The 15838-nt window shown below is 39.0% G+C and overlaps 1 protein-coding gene across 1 annotated transcript in view; it reads right to left on the bottom strand.

Annotated features, from left to right (window-relative positions):
• The window catches only part of KIAA1407 (KIAA1407 ortholog), a 159345-nt gene extending 145723 nt beyond the window's left edge, over nt 1–13622 (bottom strand). The window contains exons 1-2 of the mRNA XM_006864204.1: nt 13533–13622; nt 10643–10681 (exon numbers count right to left, since the gene is read on the bottom strand). Of these exons, the coding sequence (XP_006864266.1) occupies nt 10643–10681; nt 13533–13622 (129 nt within the window). The remainder of the gene's footprint in view (nt 1–10642; nt 10682–13532) is intronic.
• Between the last annotated feature and the right edge of the window lie 2216 nt (nt 13623–15838).

The following is a 15838-nucleotide window of genomic DNA, read 5'->3' as shown; positions in this document are numbered from 1 at the left end:
AAAACTGGCTTATCAACAATTGCTTTCAGCTTTGGTGGACTGAATACAAAGAGAATTGTGTAAATTACTCCCTTTCACAGAAAACCTAAGTAACTGCATTTGTGAGACCACAAAAGCAGATAGCAAATTAGAGTCAAGCTGACCTACCCCCATAGACCTCACCACAATCAGTCACTAGCTAGACTTCTCAAACCCCTACATACAAGCACCTGCGTAAACAAGCAGACAATAATGAACTTGAGTGAAGGATAGTTTTGACTTGTTAATCTACACTTCTTGCAGCAAGTAGCCAGGTTGGGCTTTATACCACATAGCTTCCAAGTGATTTAGTGAATATCTTTATTATGAAAATAATAATACATTATGTAGGATAGAAAGTTGATAATTTTTTAGTAGAAACAAGAAGAAACAGTTTATTCACATACTGGGAAGGGAGATGAAGGTCAGTCTGAACATCACAGAAGTATTTTTGTCAAGGTTGTCTAATGACCAGGTGCAAGAATGTTGTGATTAACTGTGTAATAATTCAAGAAATGATAAAAGTGTCAATTCATGTACTGTGTAGTTTTAAGTATAAAAATAAAGACTTGCTGAGCTGGGCTGGCAGAAGGCAGGAGCAGAGAAAAAGGGAACAGCAAGCTGAAAAGCCTTTCAATTGCATTCATTCATTCATTCATTTCTTCACTGCCGACTCCGTGTCTCCTCTCGTATCCCACGACCCCCGCGGAGAGCTGGTCTCCCCGCATGGAACTTGCTCTCGGGCATAGAGATGATAAAGCAAAAGGAAGAAATGAGTAGGTAAAAGAGCTGAATAGAAAATTTCAAAGGGCAGTTTGAAAAGACAAAGTCAAATATTATATCAAAATGTGCAAAGACCTGGAGTTAGAAAACCAAAAGGGAAGAACACGCTCAGCATTTATCAAGCTGAGGCAACTGAAGAAAAAATTCAAGTCTTGACTTCTGGTAATGAAGGATTTAAGGGGCAAAATATTGAATGATGTAGAAAGCATCAAAATAAGATAGAAGGAATACAAAGAGTCACTGTACCAAAAATAAATTATCACTGTCCAATTATTTCAATAGGTAGTATATGATCAAGAGCCAATGATCCTGAAAGAACAAATCTAAGGAGCATTGGAGGTTTTGGCAAAGAACAAGGCACCGAGAATTGATAAGATACAAACTGAAATCTTGCAACAAACTGATATGGCACTGGAGGCATTCACTTACCTATGCCAAGGGATTTGGAAGACAACTACCTGGCCAAGTGACTGGAATAGATCCATATTCATGACCATTCTAAGAGAGGTGGCCAAAGGAATGTGGAAATCATCAGACAGTATCACTAACATTGCATGGAATAAATTTTGCTAAAGAGAACTCAAAAACTGCTGCAACCACATATTGACAGAGAACTTACAGATGTTCAAGCTGGATTCAGAAGAGGACATAGAACAAGGGCTATAACTGCTAATGTCAGATTGATCTTGGCGAAAAGCAGAGACTACCAGAAAGATGTTTACCTGTGCTTTACTGACTACGGAAAGGCTTTCAATTGTGTGGATCATGACAAGCTATGGACAACACTGTGGAGAGTGAGTCTTCTGGAACACTTAATTGTGCTCATGAGGAACCTGTACATAGACCAAGAAGAGGTAGTTGTTCAAACAAGAGAAGGGAATACTGAATGATATGAAATTAAAAAGCTGTGTGCCAAGGTTTTATTCTTCCACCATACTTATTCAATCTGATGCTGAGCAATTAATTCGAGAAACTGGATTATATGAAGGAAAACATGACATCAATATTGAAGGAAGACTCATTAACAACCTCTGGTATGCAGATGATATAACCTTGCTTGCTAAAAGTGAAGAAGACTTAAAATACTTACTGATGAAGATCAAAGACCACAACATTAAGTATGGATTGCATGTCAATGTAAAGAAAACAAAAATCCTCAGCACTGGACGGATAGATAAACAATATCCATATAAATGGAGAAAAGGTTGAAGTTGTCTAAGACTTCATTTTTCTCAGATCAACCATCAACCCTCATGAAAGCAGCAGTCAATAAATCAAATGACGTACTGCATTAGGTGAATCTGCTGTACAAGACCTCTTTAGAGTGTTGAAGAGCAAAGACATCGGTTCGGGAACTAAGGTGCGCCTGACTCAAGTCATTGTATTTTCAATAACCTCATATGCATGTAAAAGTTGGAAAGTGAATAAGGAAGACCACAGAAGAATTGATGCATTTGGGTTAAGGTGTTGGAGAATATTAAAAGTACTATGGACTGCCGAAAGAGCAAACCAATCTATGTTGTAAGAAGCAGCCAGAGTGCTTGCTCCTTGGAGGCCAGGACAGCCTCACTTCATCTCTCATACTTCGGACATATTGTCAGGAGGGCTCAGCCACTGGAGAAGGATATCATATTTGGAAAAATGGAGGGTCAGAAAAAAAGAGCAAGACCCCCAAGGAGATGGATTGGCACAGTGGTAGTATCAATAGGTTTAGTTGTAGCAACGATTGCGAGGTTGGCACAGGACTAGGCAGTGTTTCATTCTGTTGTGTATTAAGTTGCTATGAATTGGTACTGACTCGATGGCACCTACCAACAACAACAACATAGGAAAGTATATAAACCAGAAGAAAATGTGATCTAATTGAGGTCTATTGGTATTGTCAGGTGCTGCAATTAGTTCTGACTGATAGTGACCCTAGGTACAACACAATGAAACACCGTCTGCTCCTGTATCATCACAATTGTTATGTTTTAGCCCATTGTTACAGCCAATGTGTAAAGCCTTCTTTTTGAGGGTCTTCCTCTTTCTGGATGACCCTTGTTTAGGCACCAGTCCCTCCTGTCCAAAAATGACAGACAAATTCTCACCATCATCACTTCTAAAGAGCAATCCAGTCCTACTTTTTCCAAAACAGATTTGTTCATACTTCTGGCAGTTCACAATACATTCAATATTCACCAACACCATAATTCAAATATAACAATTCTACTTCAGTCTTCTTATTCATTACCTAGCTTTTGTGTGAATATGAGGTGATTGAGAATACTATGGCTTGGGTCAGGCACACCTTACTCCTCAACGTGACATCTTTGTTCTGAACACTTTAAGGTGGACTTTTGCAGATTTGCCCAATGCAATATGTCATTTAATTTCTTGACTGCTGCTTCTATGGACATTGATTATGGATCCAAGTAAAATGAAATCCTTGACAACTTCAATCTTTTCTCCATTATCATTATGTTATTTATTGGTCCAGTTGTGATGATTTTTGTTTTCTTTGAGTTGAAATTCATACTAAATATTGTAGTCTTTGATCTTTATCAGTAAGTGCCTTATACCATCTTCACTTGTATTTTGTATATTACTGAGTCTTCCTCCAATCCCAATGCGATGTTCTTAACGACATAGTCCAACTTCTCGAATACAGATTGAGTAAATATGCTGAAAGGATACAATCACTATGCATACCTTTTCTGATTTTAAACTACTCAGCATCCCCTTGTCTGCTCCAGTGACTGCCTCTTAGTCTATGTACAGGTTTCTATTGAGCACCATGAAGTGTGCTGGAATACTCTTCGTAATGTTAGCCATAGTCTGTTAAGATCCACATAGCCGAATGCCTCTGCAAAATCAACAATGCACAAGTAAACAAATTTCTTATATACCCTGCTCTCAGCCAAAGATCTATCTGATGTCACCAATGGTATCTCTGCTCCATGTCCTCTTCTGAATACAGCTTGAATTGCTTGGCATCTTTCCTTCAATGTACTGCTGCAGCCATTTTTAAATTATTTTCAGTAAAATTTTATTTGCATTTAGTATTAATGATACTGTTAGAGAATTTCTACATTCGCTGGGTCACCTTTCTTTGGAATGGGGACAAATATGGGTTTCTATCAATTGGTTGGGCAGGTAACTGTCTCCCTAATTTCTTGATACAGACAAGTGAGCATCTCCAGTGCTTTATGAGGGCACTTTGGCAGAACAGGCTTTTGTCACATTATTTCCCACAGTCTCACACGTACCCATATTCATCTTGGACATACATATCATTTACTGGACTATCAAATATGCTTGGCTTATGTCTCTTCCCTTAAGGATCTGAAATTCTAGGACAACAAGACAAATTTCATACAGAAGTATGTTTTTGTTTGTACATACATATATATGCAAATGATGTACAAATAAACTGAACATTAATTTGATAAAGCTAACACCCTTAAACAAAAATAAACAACAAAAACAGGATTGTAGACTTTATTTAGTTCCTCAGGCTAGTAAAGAAATAACTTATGTGAAGTGCCATCCCATCTGAGTGAAAATTTACACAAGCTCTTCAACAAAGAAGGTAGAGAGCTTGGGAACTAGAAGGAAGACTGATCTTGACACTAAAAAAGACTCGAGTCTGGAAATGACAAATAAGGGAATAAAGAAAACTGTCTGCTTATTTCTAACAAAGCAAATGTTTGGGAGAGCACTGAAAACCAAGACATCAAAAAAACAAATACTGAATTCTATTTAAAAATATCACATCCTTATAATTTTTACCTCAAAATAAATAAGAAATATTGTTAAGTGCCATTGAGTTGCTTCCTACTCATAGCAATCCTATATAGTTTTCAAGGAGCAGCTGGTGGGTTTCAATTGCCAACCTTGTGGTTTGAAGTCCAGTGCTGATCCTACAGCGCCACATCAGGAATCCATGTAAGAAATAGGTTTATCTTAAATAATAATTCAGTAAGACAAACATTGTGTCTTTATTAACAACTCATCCCTTCAATAAGCTCTACTTAAAACCTAGTGTTACTGTGATGGGTTTAAGGTGAAGACAAAAGTGAAAGTCATGCTGAGTGCATTTTTCTTTTGGTTCCATAGGCCATGTGTATAACAAACATGACAATTCTAAAGAACAATTCTAGGGATATGCAGGGTGATTCGAAAATAAATGAACAACTTCAAAAGTTTACTACTCAATAACTAGGCTATAGACAGTAGTTCTGGCATGGCCCTGTAGGATAATCACTGAATTGTTAACCACAAGGTTTGCAGTTCAAACCCACCAGCCTCTCCTCGGAAGCGGAAGCACTATACAAAGTCACTGTAAGTTGGAACCAACTCGATGGTATCTAACAAGAAGATTATAATAAGCATGTAATTCACAAAGAAACTATATAGCTATTCCCATGATCTTGTACATTCTACATGTTCCCAGGGTACACATCAATCCCATGGTATGCTCCAGTCCTTTTGTAGCCTACCATCATCATTGTGAAAAGATATGAGTCCCCAAAAACCATATGTTGAAATCCTAACCCTTGTACCTGTGAATGTGACCCTGTTTGGAAATAAAAGTTTTATTTTGTCATGTTTATGAGAATACGGCAGAGTAGGTTGGGTCCTAAACGTAATTCTTTTTAAGCAGTGTTTTATAAACAGAGAAGAATACACATAGCGGTACACACATAGGGAGAATACCATCACCATGTGAAGACCTTTTAAAAGTCAAGGAACTTCACCAAGGAACACCTGGGCTACAAACAAGGGAGGAACCTCTGCTGGAGCTCATGCCATGATCTGGAATTCCAGCCTCCAAAAACTATGAGATAATCATTTCTGTTCTTCAAAGTCAACCACTTTGTGGTATTTTTTTTATTATGGTGGCCCTGGGTAACCAAGACAACCAAGGACAGCAGATATGGTGGCTACAAAGCACTTCTTCATTTCTTGAAAGCCATGAAGAAACACAAGTGTCTTGATATACTCCCATGTGCATACTGCTTGTGCATATACCAGTTTTTTGAGCAATATATTTTTGAAAGTATCCAAATCACTTTCAATCCTCTGCGCTTGATGCTGTATCATAATGTATAAATGCCAAAATAATTTCAAGGAAAAGAGTATTATTGGTGCTGGTTGTGTGCTATCAATTTGGTTCTGACTCACAGGGTTTACGAGGTTGTAAATCTTTATGGGAATAGAAAGCCCATCTTTCTCCCTTGGAAAGAGCATTAAGTGATGAGATTAGGTAGTCCAGGAGGGTGAGGTGGTTGTACACTGAGGAAAGCCATCTCAAGTTGAGCTGTAAGAGAAAGTTCTAGATTTGTTTCAGAGAGAAGACATATTTCATGTTGGGGGTCTAGAAAGAAAAAGGAAAAGGAAGACTTACCTAAAAGAGAGGAAGACACTTGGTCACACCAGGTACCAGTAAAGAGACCATAACAGGTAGATTGAAATTGAAGGTAGAGAGGGGTCCTTTAATGCCAATCAGGAATTTAGGGAGTTTCTACTGTGGGATAATGCACTGGACCCCAAGGTCAGTTTGAATCACAAGGTCAGTGGTTCAAATTCACCAGCTGCTCCTCAGAAACCTTATACAGGGTCCCTATGAGTTGGAACTGACTTGATGGTATTTAACAACAATATCTGATGGCACACAGAATCACTGTAAGTTCACAAGCACAAAAGTGACACAATGAAAATGATTTTTAGAAAGCTCAATAAAGTAGAAGAATACTTTGGGGTAATGAGATAGTCTATCAAATCAAGGGAAGGATGAGTTATAAATCATGATAAACTGTTGGATTTGCAAAGACCTGCCTACAGTTTACAGTTTTATTCCAATTTCTGCCAGATTCTAAGTGATTTCAGCATCCATGAGGATGAGTCACAACTTAGAGTTTCTTGATTTCCTGCATTTCAACAGCCTTCCCCTCCATTTCATTTCAGCAGCCCACTCACAGGTCATGCAGAATTTACAATGTTCAAACCAAACTTTGATAACCTACTCTCTAACATCAACCTCCTATCCATATCCTTCTTCCACTCCCTCTACTACTACTACTAGTGCAGAAAATTAAAACAAGTCCATGAGACCTAAAATAGCACCCTGAGTATATCCTACATGAATCTACAGACCATCTCTTGAATACATTTGGCATTTGAGCATTAATGACAGAAGACCAGAGAAGCTGTAAGATGAAATCAAGGACACCATACAAGAAAGCAAATGGTAATTTGAAAGACATGAAAAAAGGGACCAAAATGGATGTGTGAAAGGATTCTGAAACTTTCTCTTGAACATACAGAAGATGTCATGTCGTAGCTAGAAGAAATGATCATGTAAAATAGCTGAACAGAAAATTTCAAAGGACAGCTCAAGAAGACAGAGGAAAGTATTACAATGAAATGTGTAAAGAAATGAAGTTAGAATATCAAAAGAAAAGGAAACATTTGGAATTTTACAAGCTGAAAGAATTTTACAAAACAAGATGGAAGGTATGCACATAGTCCATGTACAAAAAGATCTGGTCAATGTTCAAGAGTTGTTCTTGTTGTTATTAGGTGCCGTCGAGTCTGTTCATAGTGACCTTATTATGCACAACAGATTGAAACTGCCTGGTCCTGCGCCATCCCCAGAATCATTGTTGCAATTGAGCCCGATGCTGCTGTCACTGTGTCAATCTATCTAATTGAGGATCTTCCACTGACTTTCTACTTTATCAAGCATGATGTCCTTTTCCAGGGACTGATGATGCCTCCTGATCATATGTTCAAAGTATGAGAGACAAGTCTGGCCACTCTGCTGTCTAAGGAGCATTCTGGCTGTACTTCATCCAACACAGATTTGTTTGTTCTGCTTTAAACATTCTTCTTCAACACCATAATTCAAACGCACATTGAATATACCATGGACTGTCAAGATTGAACACAACTGTCTTGAAAGAAGTATAGTCAGAATGCACCTTATATGACAGGTAGCAAGACTCATGTACTTTGGACATGTGATCAGGAAGGACCAATCCCTGGAGGACATCATACTTACTAAAGCAGAGAGTCCAGTAAGACGGACTGACACAGTGACTGCAACAATGGGCTCACACATAGTAATTGTGAGCATGGTGCAAGGTTGGACAGGGTTTTATTCTGTTGTACACAGGTCACTATGAATTGGAATTGACTCAGTGGCATCCAATAGCAGCAACACTAAATTGGAAAAAATTTTTGGGTGGTGTAAGTGGTTAAGCATTTTACTACTAGCTGAAAGGTTGACAATTCAAACCCACCCACTAAGAGACATCTCAGATAACAGGCGTGGCTAGGCCTCAGCTAAATTAGTGCCTTCACCCACCCCCCACCCCAACCATCTACTTCTATTATGTCTCTTAATCAGCTTTAAGTAAATTGTTTCTTCCCTTCTGGACTATACACTATAGAGGGCAGAGACTATACCTGCTCTGTACACTGTTTTGTCTCCAATGCCCAACACAGTTGGCTAGTATTTGTTTGTTGTTGTTAAGCGCCGTCAAGTCGGTTTCGATGCATAGCAACCCTGTATACGGTTTCTGAGGAGCATCTGGTGAGCTTGAACCACCAACCTTGAGGTTCAAACCGACTTTGCAGTCCAGCACATTAACCCACAGTGCCACACCAGGAGTCCTGGCTAATATTTAGTAGGAACTTAATAAAATAAATGGCTGAATGGCTAAAAATGATCCTATATGGACTTGATTCAGTCTGGTTGGTGCTTGTGATGCATGTCAATTTAGATAATAAATCTTTAAAGTAGTATGAGGCAGAATATTATTCCCAGGAAAAAGTTGCAAGATTTTGCAACATGTGGCACACAAATGAATTGAGTATGGCGAGGTATCAATTAGACACTCAAAGGCAAGCACCTTAAATGGTGTTAATGGTACATTTAATTTAATGGCACTTAAGACTCAAAAATATACAAGGGGGTTTCAAAAATTCAATGAAAAATGGAGTTAAAAGATGATGAAATTTTCCATGAACTGTATGAAGCACCCTCCTACATTTCAGGCCTGAAAGAGATCTCAGACCTCAACCCAATTTCACCCTCACTGAATGCTCAGACAGACTCTTAACTTCAGTACCTCCAGTATTGGAAAACTTTTCTTTTAAAAAGAACATCCTCTCCATATTAGGATAAATCTAGTCATTAATTTTTTTTACTTATGAGGGTAGGTCAAAAGTATTGCTACTAGGGCTCCAGTTCACACATACAAGAGTTTATTCCACACAAACCATGTTTAAACATGTCTTTGATTAGTGGATGGCTGCAGACAGGTTCTCTCACTGTCTCAGTCTCACTGGGGTAATTTTTTGTGCCACAGGGGGAAAAATTTTGTTTTTTTGAGGTCAGGGCTACTATCAAATTTTATAATAAAATTGAAGTGGATACCTTCCCAAACTATGGACGCTTTGCAACGAATTCATTGTAATGCTGCCCACATAAAACAACAGTTTATATATGGAGAAGCATTTTAAGAAGACCTCAGAGATGAGCTGAGGGAAGACCATCAACTTGGATGATTTAAGAAACTGTGGCTGATGTCCAGAAACTGGTGTATGAAGATTGTAGCATTGCCATTGATATGACAGCTACTGAAGTTGGGATTTCACATGGCTCAGCATTTTCAATTTTAAGTGAACATCTTGGCCTAAACAAGCTTCTGGCTTGCTCAGTGTCAAAAGCACTGTACAAAGATCAGCTAGTTCAAAGAAACGATTTTTCCATCCATATTTTAAGCAAGAAAGAAGCTAATAAAGATAATTTTATGTAACATATTGTAACAAGGGCAAGTCTCGGATTTACCAATATAATCTAGAGTGCAAGGTCCAATCAAAACAGTGGCTTCCAAGGGAATTTGTTGGGTAAGTTAACAAGCAAAGGTCATCTTAAAAGGTTTTTGGGGGAATTCCAAAGGGGTAATCTTGATAGAGTTTCTTGAAATCTACAAAATGACCATGGGGGCTTATTAGGAAGAATTTTAAGACAATAGAAAACTTCATTGGTGAGAAAAAGGCCAGAAAAGTTGTGCCAAGGAATTCTTTTCCATCATGATAATGCACCTGCTCGTTCTTTGAAGGTAGCAAGGGCTGTCCTCTCAGAATTTCATTGGGAAACCTTACCCCATCTAATCTATAGCCCTGATATTGTCCCTTCAAACTTATTTTTGTTCCCAAAACTCAAGAACATTTAAAAGGAACATGATATGAGCCCCTTGATGATGTCAAAATGACCATTTTGACATGATGTAAATTCAACAGGAAAGGGTCATGGAGATGGAAATAGAGACTTCAGATGTGTATAGACCTAGATGGAAGCTATGCTCAGAAGTACCGGCTTCACATTTTGGAAATGTTGTGTAATAAAGGTTTCTATGATTTTGCAACTTTACTTTTTTACTTATCCTTGTATGATGACCATGTAGCTTCTATCTACAGGTCCTCCGGTCAATCAATGTAACCACAGTACAGTTTTTCAAATATCTCAGGGAGATCACAACATCCTCTCTCAAAGCTTCTCTTTCCCTGGTCCTTTAATCCTTCTTCATTGGATCCTCATGACAGTAAAAATTTCTATGTCTTTTCTTATCTATACTCCTTTTCTTTCCATTCTTACATATAATTTCATATATTTCAAGGAACAGAATGAAAAAAAAAATACTACCAAGTATAAAAAGGTGATAAAAATAGTCACATGAGAATAAAAATTGCACAGTATGTCTAAAATAGAGAACTATTCGTATTCCTTTACCATCTGGTTATGTCTTACTCTCATTATTTTTCTATCTTAATCTTAAAAAGCCCTTACCTTCATCCACTGTTCCACATTGTCAGGGTCAAAGGTAGGCTGCAGGTAATAGAATATAAGAGCATTAATATACATTATCTCAATTAACCTCACCATTTTAAAGCATCCTTCTAAAGCATATAAAAATGTACCCTCTATTCTTTCCCTTCAGCATTCATTAGAAAGTTCAGCAAAAGAACACAGAACAGTATGAAGGATCAATAAGCTTCTCTGGGACATAGACTGTTTTTATCCCTTGTTTGGGTTATACTTTCAGAGATTCTCATTAAATTGGGGTAGGACTGAGTCATCAGTATTTTCAGGGTTAGAACAAAGAAACACTAGCTATGATATCCTCATGAAAATCCACTCAAATACTGATTAATTAATCAAGTCATCCAAAAAGTTAGAAGTTCAAAACCACTAGCTGTTCTGTAGGAGAAAGATGTGGCAGTCTGCTTCTGTAAAGATTTGTTGTTGTTAAGCGCTGTCTTGTCACTTCTGATTCATATTGACCCTGTAAGGAGTCTCCAAAGAGCTGCTGATGAGTTTGAAGCGTGGACCTTGCTGTTCAAACTGACCTATGGTTGAGTACTTATTCTACAGCACCCCGCTAGGCACTGGTGTGACGCTGTAGAAAACCCTATGACACAGCCTTGGAAACCCTATGAGGCAGTTCTACTCTGTCCTAGAGGATCACTATGAATTGGAACCAACTCAACAGCCATGGGTTTGATTTTTGGTTTTGCTATCCAAGTGTCGGAAGCAAATCTTCTTGGAGATAGGTATGGCTTCCTTGTTGTTGTTGTGGTGAAATAGATTTATATTCATAGTGACGCCACGTGAAAGAGTAGAACTGTCTCACAGTGTTTTCTTGGGTGAATCTTCACCAAAGCAGATCACCAGGTTTTTATCCCATGGAGTCACTGGGTTGATTTGAACTGCCAACCTGACTCATGGCAACCCTGTATAGGGTTTCCAAAGAGCAGCTGGTGGGTTTGAACCACTGACCTTATGATTAGCAGTCCTGTGCTTATCCACTTCTTAGGCTCCTCTTAACAGGAGTAACATGTAGCAATAAGTTTTCTTACCTTACCTCAATCAGGAATATTGTTTGGTCCAATAAGAACTAGGGGAGTGGAGGTAAGGGGTGACCAATTCTACTTTTCCTATCTTACAAAACAAAAATAAAATAGAAATCAAGTAAGTTTTACCCATATCAGTCAGATATCAATCTGAAATGAGAAATCATACTATTAGGACATCTCTTGTCTTCACTTTACAACTGCCTGATGCTTGCAGAACTCTCCCTTAATAGTCACTTGTCATTTAACAAATAGAAGCATTTGCTTTGCTAGTAATGCAGGTCGGTTTTTAAGGAAATATACAAACTAGCATACTGACAGATGAAAGTGTAAAAGGTGTAATACCTTATTTCACTTACATAACACTTCACCTACAAAGTACAGACACTAATTAATGCAGCTGTATTGCTGAACAATTTTGTCACCGAAACAAAGAAAGAACTGATCCTTCTAAAAAAAAAACAACTGAGCACTTCAAGAAGCCTTTTTTAAAAACCTTCTAATATTATAGGCAGAAACAAAATGGAAACAATGAAAATCCTTCATTTTAAAGTTCTAGGAAATTGTCCCAAAATTTATCTTTCATCAAGTATATATTGATAAACTATTTCAGGTCCAACCCATTATGTAACTTATAATAACAGGAGCAAGCTTGGTTTCCAAGTCTCTATAGGATAAGATGATCATCATCAAGTGGAGTGTGTATTGAGCATTATTTAGGCACTACACAACAACATCCTGGTGTGGTTCTGCATGTTAATGTGATGGGACTCCAAGGTTGGTTTGAACCACAAGGTCGGTGATTCAAGCGGATTCTCCGAATCCAACTGAAGGCATTTAACAACAACAATATATTTAGAATAAATTTCAAGAACAATTGCTGGCCTGCCTCAGAAAGAACACATGTCTACAGGTGTGTTTTTGTTTTAGAAAAACCTAACTTACTGGTGAAACAGCTGGTGAAAGTAGTCATTCGGCCTTTCCATTTTGGTACTCTCAGTTACATTTAAAAAGAGCTGTGGTAGTGTAGTGGTTATGCGTAAGGCTGCTCACCTCAAGGTCGGCAGTTCGAAACTACCTGCGGTTCAGCCGGAGAACTTTCTGCTCCCGTGAAAGATTTATAGCCTCGGAAACCCTTTGCAGGGTCACTATGAGTCTCCACGCACCTAACTACCACTTACAGTTAAGACATTTATTTTTTGTGGCTGTTATAAAAAGTTTGTGTGGAAAGTACATAATGACTTTACACATGTCACTTACGTATGCTTCAAGCATCTAAAGAGATAAAAAAAAAAAAATACGAAGAAAATAAATTTTTAAAAAATGTTGGTTGAATTCAGAAATTCCCATCTAAAACAAATGAAGTATTCAATATCCACTTGTTTCTTGGGTTCATTTTAGATCCTATTTGTAAAACTGTAAAATGAAGAATATGAGGTAGAGGATTTAATGAAGATCGAATGAAGATCAGTTCCCAGTGATATGGAAAACATAAAATAATTTTTTTTTTTTTTAAAGAAACGAATAAAAATTTTTCTAAAATTATATGGAAGTGGGAGAGTGTAGGGACGAGTTAATGCCCTTCACATGGTTGGGGACTACTCGACCTCCGTAGTTTGAGAAGAGTGTTAAGATGGAATCAGTCCTTCCTTGGTACAGCCCACCAACAACCCATAATCCGAAGCTCCTAACACCCCTTCACTCTGGGAAATGCAGGCAGGGGCGGCCTAGGTAAGGATCCCCCTTAGGGAAAGAGACAGGAAGCGTAGGCGGGGCCACGGTTAGTCTGCGGCCGGACAGAGCCTAGAGCTCCAAAGAAGGATCACCTTGGGACTCGGTTTTCTTGTGAACCGTTTCCAGCCATTCAGTCCAGTCCTTTTCTTTGAGGTGGACCTTTCTTGGGGCGTCAGCAGCATTTTCCTGACTCAGAGCCGGATCTCGACCAAAACTGCAATAACCGTTTCTTTATAGTCGGCTTCTTTCGAGGTCACACTGGGAGTTGTAGTTCCTCTTCCCGCACCGAAGGCCTGTTGTCGGGCTCGATCGAACCACCACTCCCAGGAGGTTTTGCGCAGGTGGAACGCGTTAACTCAGTTACCTATGGCAACGGCAGCATTCCTCGGGCCTCCGGGCCATTAATGCTCGCAGTGATGTTCCTTTAGCCTTTTACTGGCGCCCAGTGATGACGCACTCCCCTCTGATTGGCTCTACTTAGGCGGTGGTTTAGGGGGCTGAGAATCCTACAAGCTGGACACGTGGTAGCGTTCTGCAAGGAGTTAGAAATAATTGAAGGCAAAAAAAAGTTTGGAGGTCTGCAGGTAAGCGTCCGTCTTCACGCTGGTATGGGAGCCGCTAGGGATGGAGGAGTCATTTCGTGTCTAGATGCTTTCTGATTGTGTTGCAGTAAATGTAATTGTGTCTCTGTTTTTGCCCTTCCGTTTTCTGCTTCCTCTAGTTAATCTTCGCTTCTGTAAGTACGAATTCTACCAAATCGTGTGCGTTTCAACTGCATCTCTGAGAAAATGCCCCCATTCACTAGGCATCTTCTCAAGGGTCAAGTTTTCAGCAGGAAGTTGTTTTTGGACTGAAGTGTAGATTTGAGAGGGTGTTGTTGTTGTTAAATGCCGTCGAGTCGGTTCCGACCCATAACGACCCTGAACAGGGTTTCCGAGGCTGTAAATATTTAGGGGAGCAGAAAGCCCCATCTTTCTCCCGCGGAGCAGCTGGTAGCGTCGAACTGTTGATCTTGCTGTCACAGCCCGATTCATAGCCACTATGCTACATGCTCTCAAATCCCTGCTGAGCGTCTGGAAAGGTCCAGGGCCCTAGTGATTGTTTCTGGAGCGAAGATATGTTCATTCTTTTAGGCTGAGCTTCTGTGTTTCTTGGAGTCCTGGTGTGGCGCTTAAGGATAAGCACTGTACTGCTAACCTCAGGGTCCTTGGTTCAAAGCTGCTCTGTAGAAAGCCGATGGGGGTTCTTTGTGAGTCAGAACCAACTTGAAGGCACTTAGCAACTACAACAGATAATTCTAGGGACTGCCCTTTTTGGAATTCATGTACCTATAAAACAGGTTAGAGCGGGAGCTTTGGTCCCACCTACTTTATGGCTATGTGACTTAAAGCAACTTATTTATTAATTCTCAGACTCATCTGCCAAATGGGGACTATACAGCCTAAATCATAGGGCTGGTATAAAATTAAAAGACAATGTATGTGAAGTTCTCTGCCCAAGAAATGTAAACTAATTTCAAGACTGAAATGAGTTCAGGGTAACCTTGCTCTTAGAATAGAATTCAAGGCGGTGATTTTTAGGATTGATTTTCCAGCTGATTTGTCACCAGAAGAGAGTAGTTGAGTAAGTTGTGTTACATCCAAACTATGGAGTGGCATCAAGTATTTTTAAAACATAAGTTATCTCTATTTCCCCCTGGAAAAGAGATCTATTGTGTATGCCTGGGAGAAAAGCAAATTGCAGAGAAGTGCTTGTAGAATAGTTTGTTCTCATTTTTGTAAAACAAACCATGACCCAAAACACTTCTTATATGCAACTATGTTAAATGTGTGAGTATGGAGAAAAGAATACAGAATCTTGGAGGGTGGGTAAAATTGAGGAAGCAAAGGAAAAACACACTAGCAAAATGGAAAATATGAGTATAAGATTACATCTTGCCAATAGTTAATATGCTTATGGATCAGATGGAACTAATTGGTTATCAACCAGTTAGAGTACAGCCTTTAAAGCCAGATTTTCATAATTCAAGTACTGGCTCTGCCACTTACCAGCTGATGACTTTATTAGGCTCACAATACAAACAGTAACATTTACTTCATGAGGTTGATATGAAAATTGATGTTGTTAAGTGCTGTGGAGTCGGTTCCAACACAGTGACCCTGTATAGGGTTTCTGAGGAGCGGCTGGTGGGTTTGAACTGCTGAACTTGCAGCTCAAACTGACTTTGCAGTCCAGTGCATAATCCTGCAACGCCACACCAGGACTCCATATGTGGATTAACAGAGCTAATATGTAAAGAACAATACTTAACATATGTTGTTGTTGTTGTTATGTGCTGTGGAGTCGGTTCCGACTCAAAGCGACCCTGTACAGAGTTTCCAAGGGTGTAAATCTTTAC

This window comes from Chrysochloris asiatica, unplaced genomic scaffold (genome assembly GCF_000296735.1).
Source record: "Chrysochloris asiatica unplaced genomic scaffold, ChrAsi1.0 scaffold00061, whole genome shotgun sequence".
In the NCBI taxonomy this organism is placed as follows: domain Eukaryota; kingdom Metazoa; phylum Chordata; class Mammalia; order Afrosoricida; family Chrysochloridae; genus Chrysochloris; species Chrysochloris asiatica.
The sequence above is the reverse complement of the archived record's forward strand: the minus strand, read 5'-3'. Positions and strand labels throughout refer to the sequence as shown.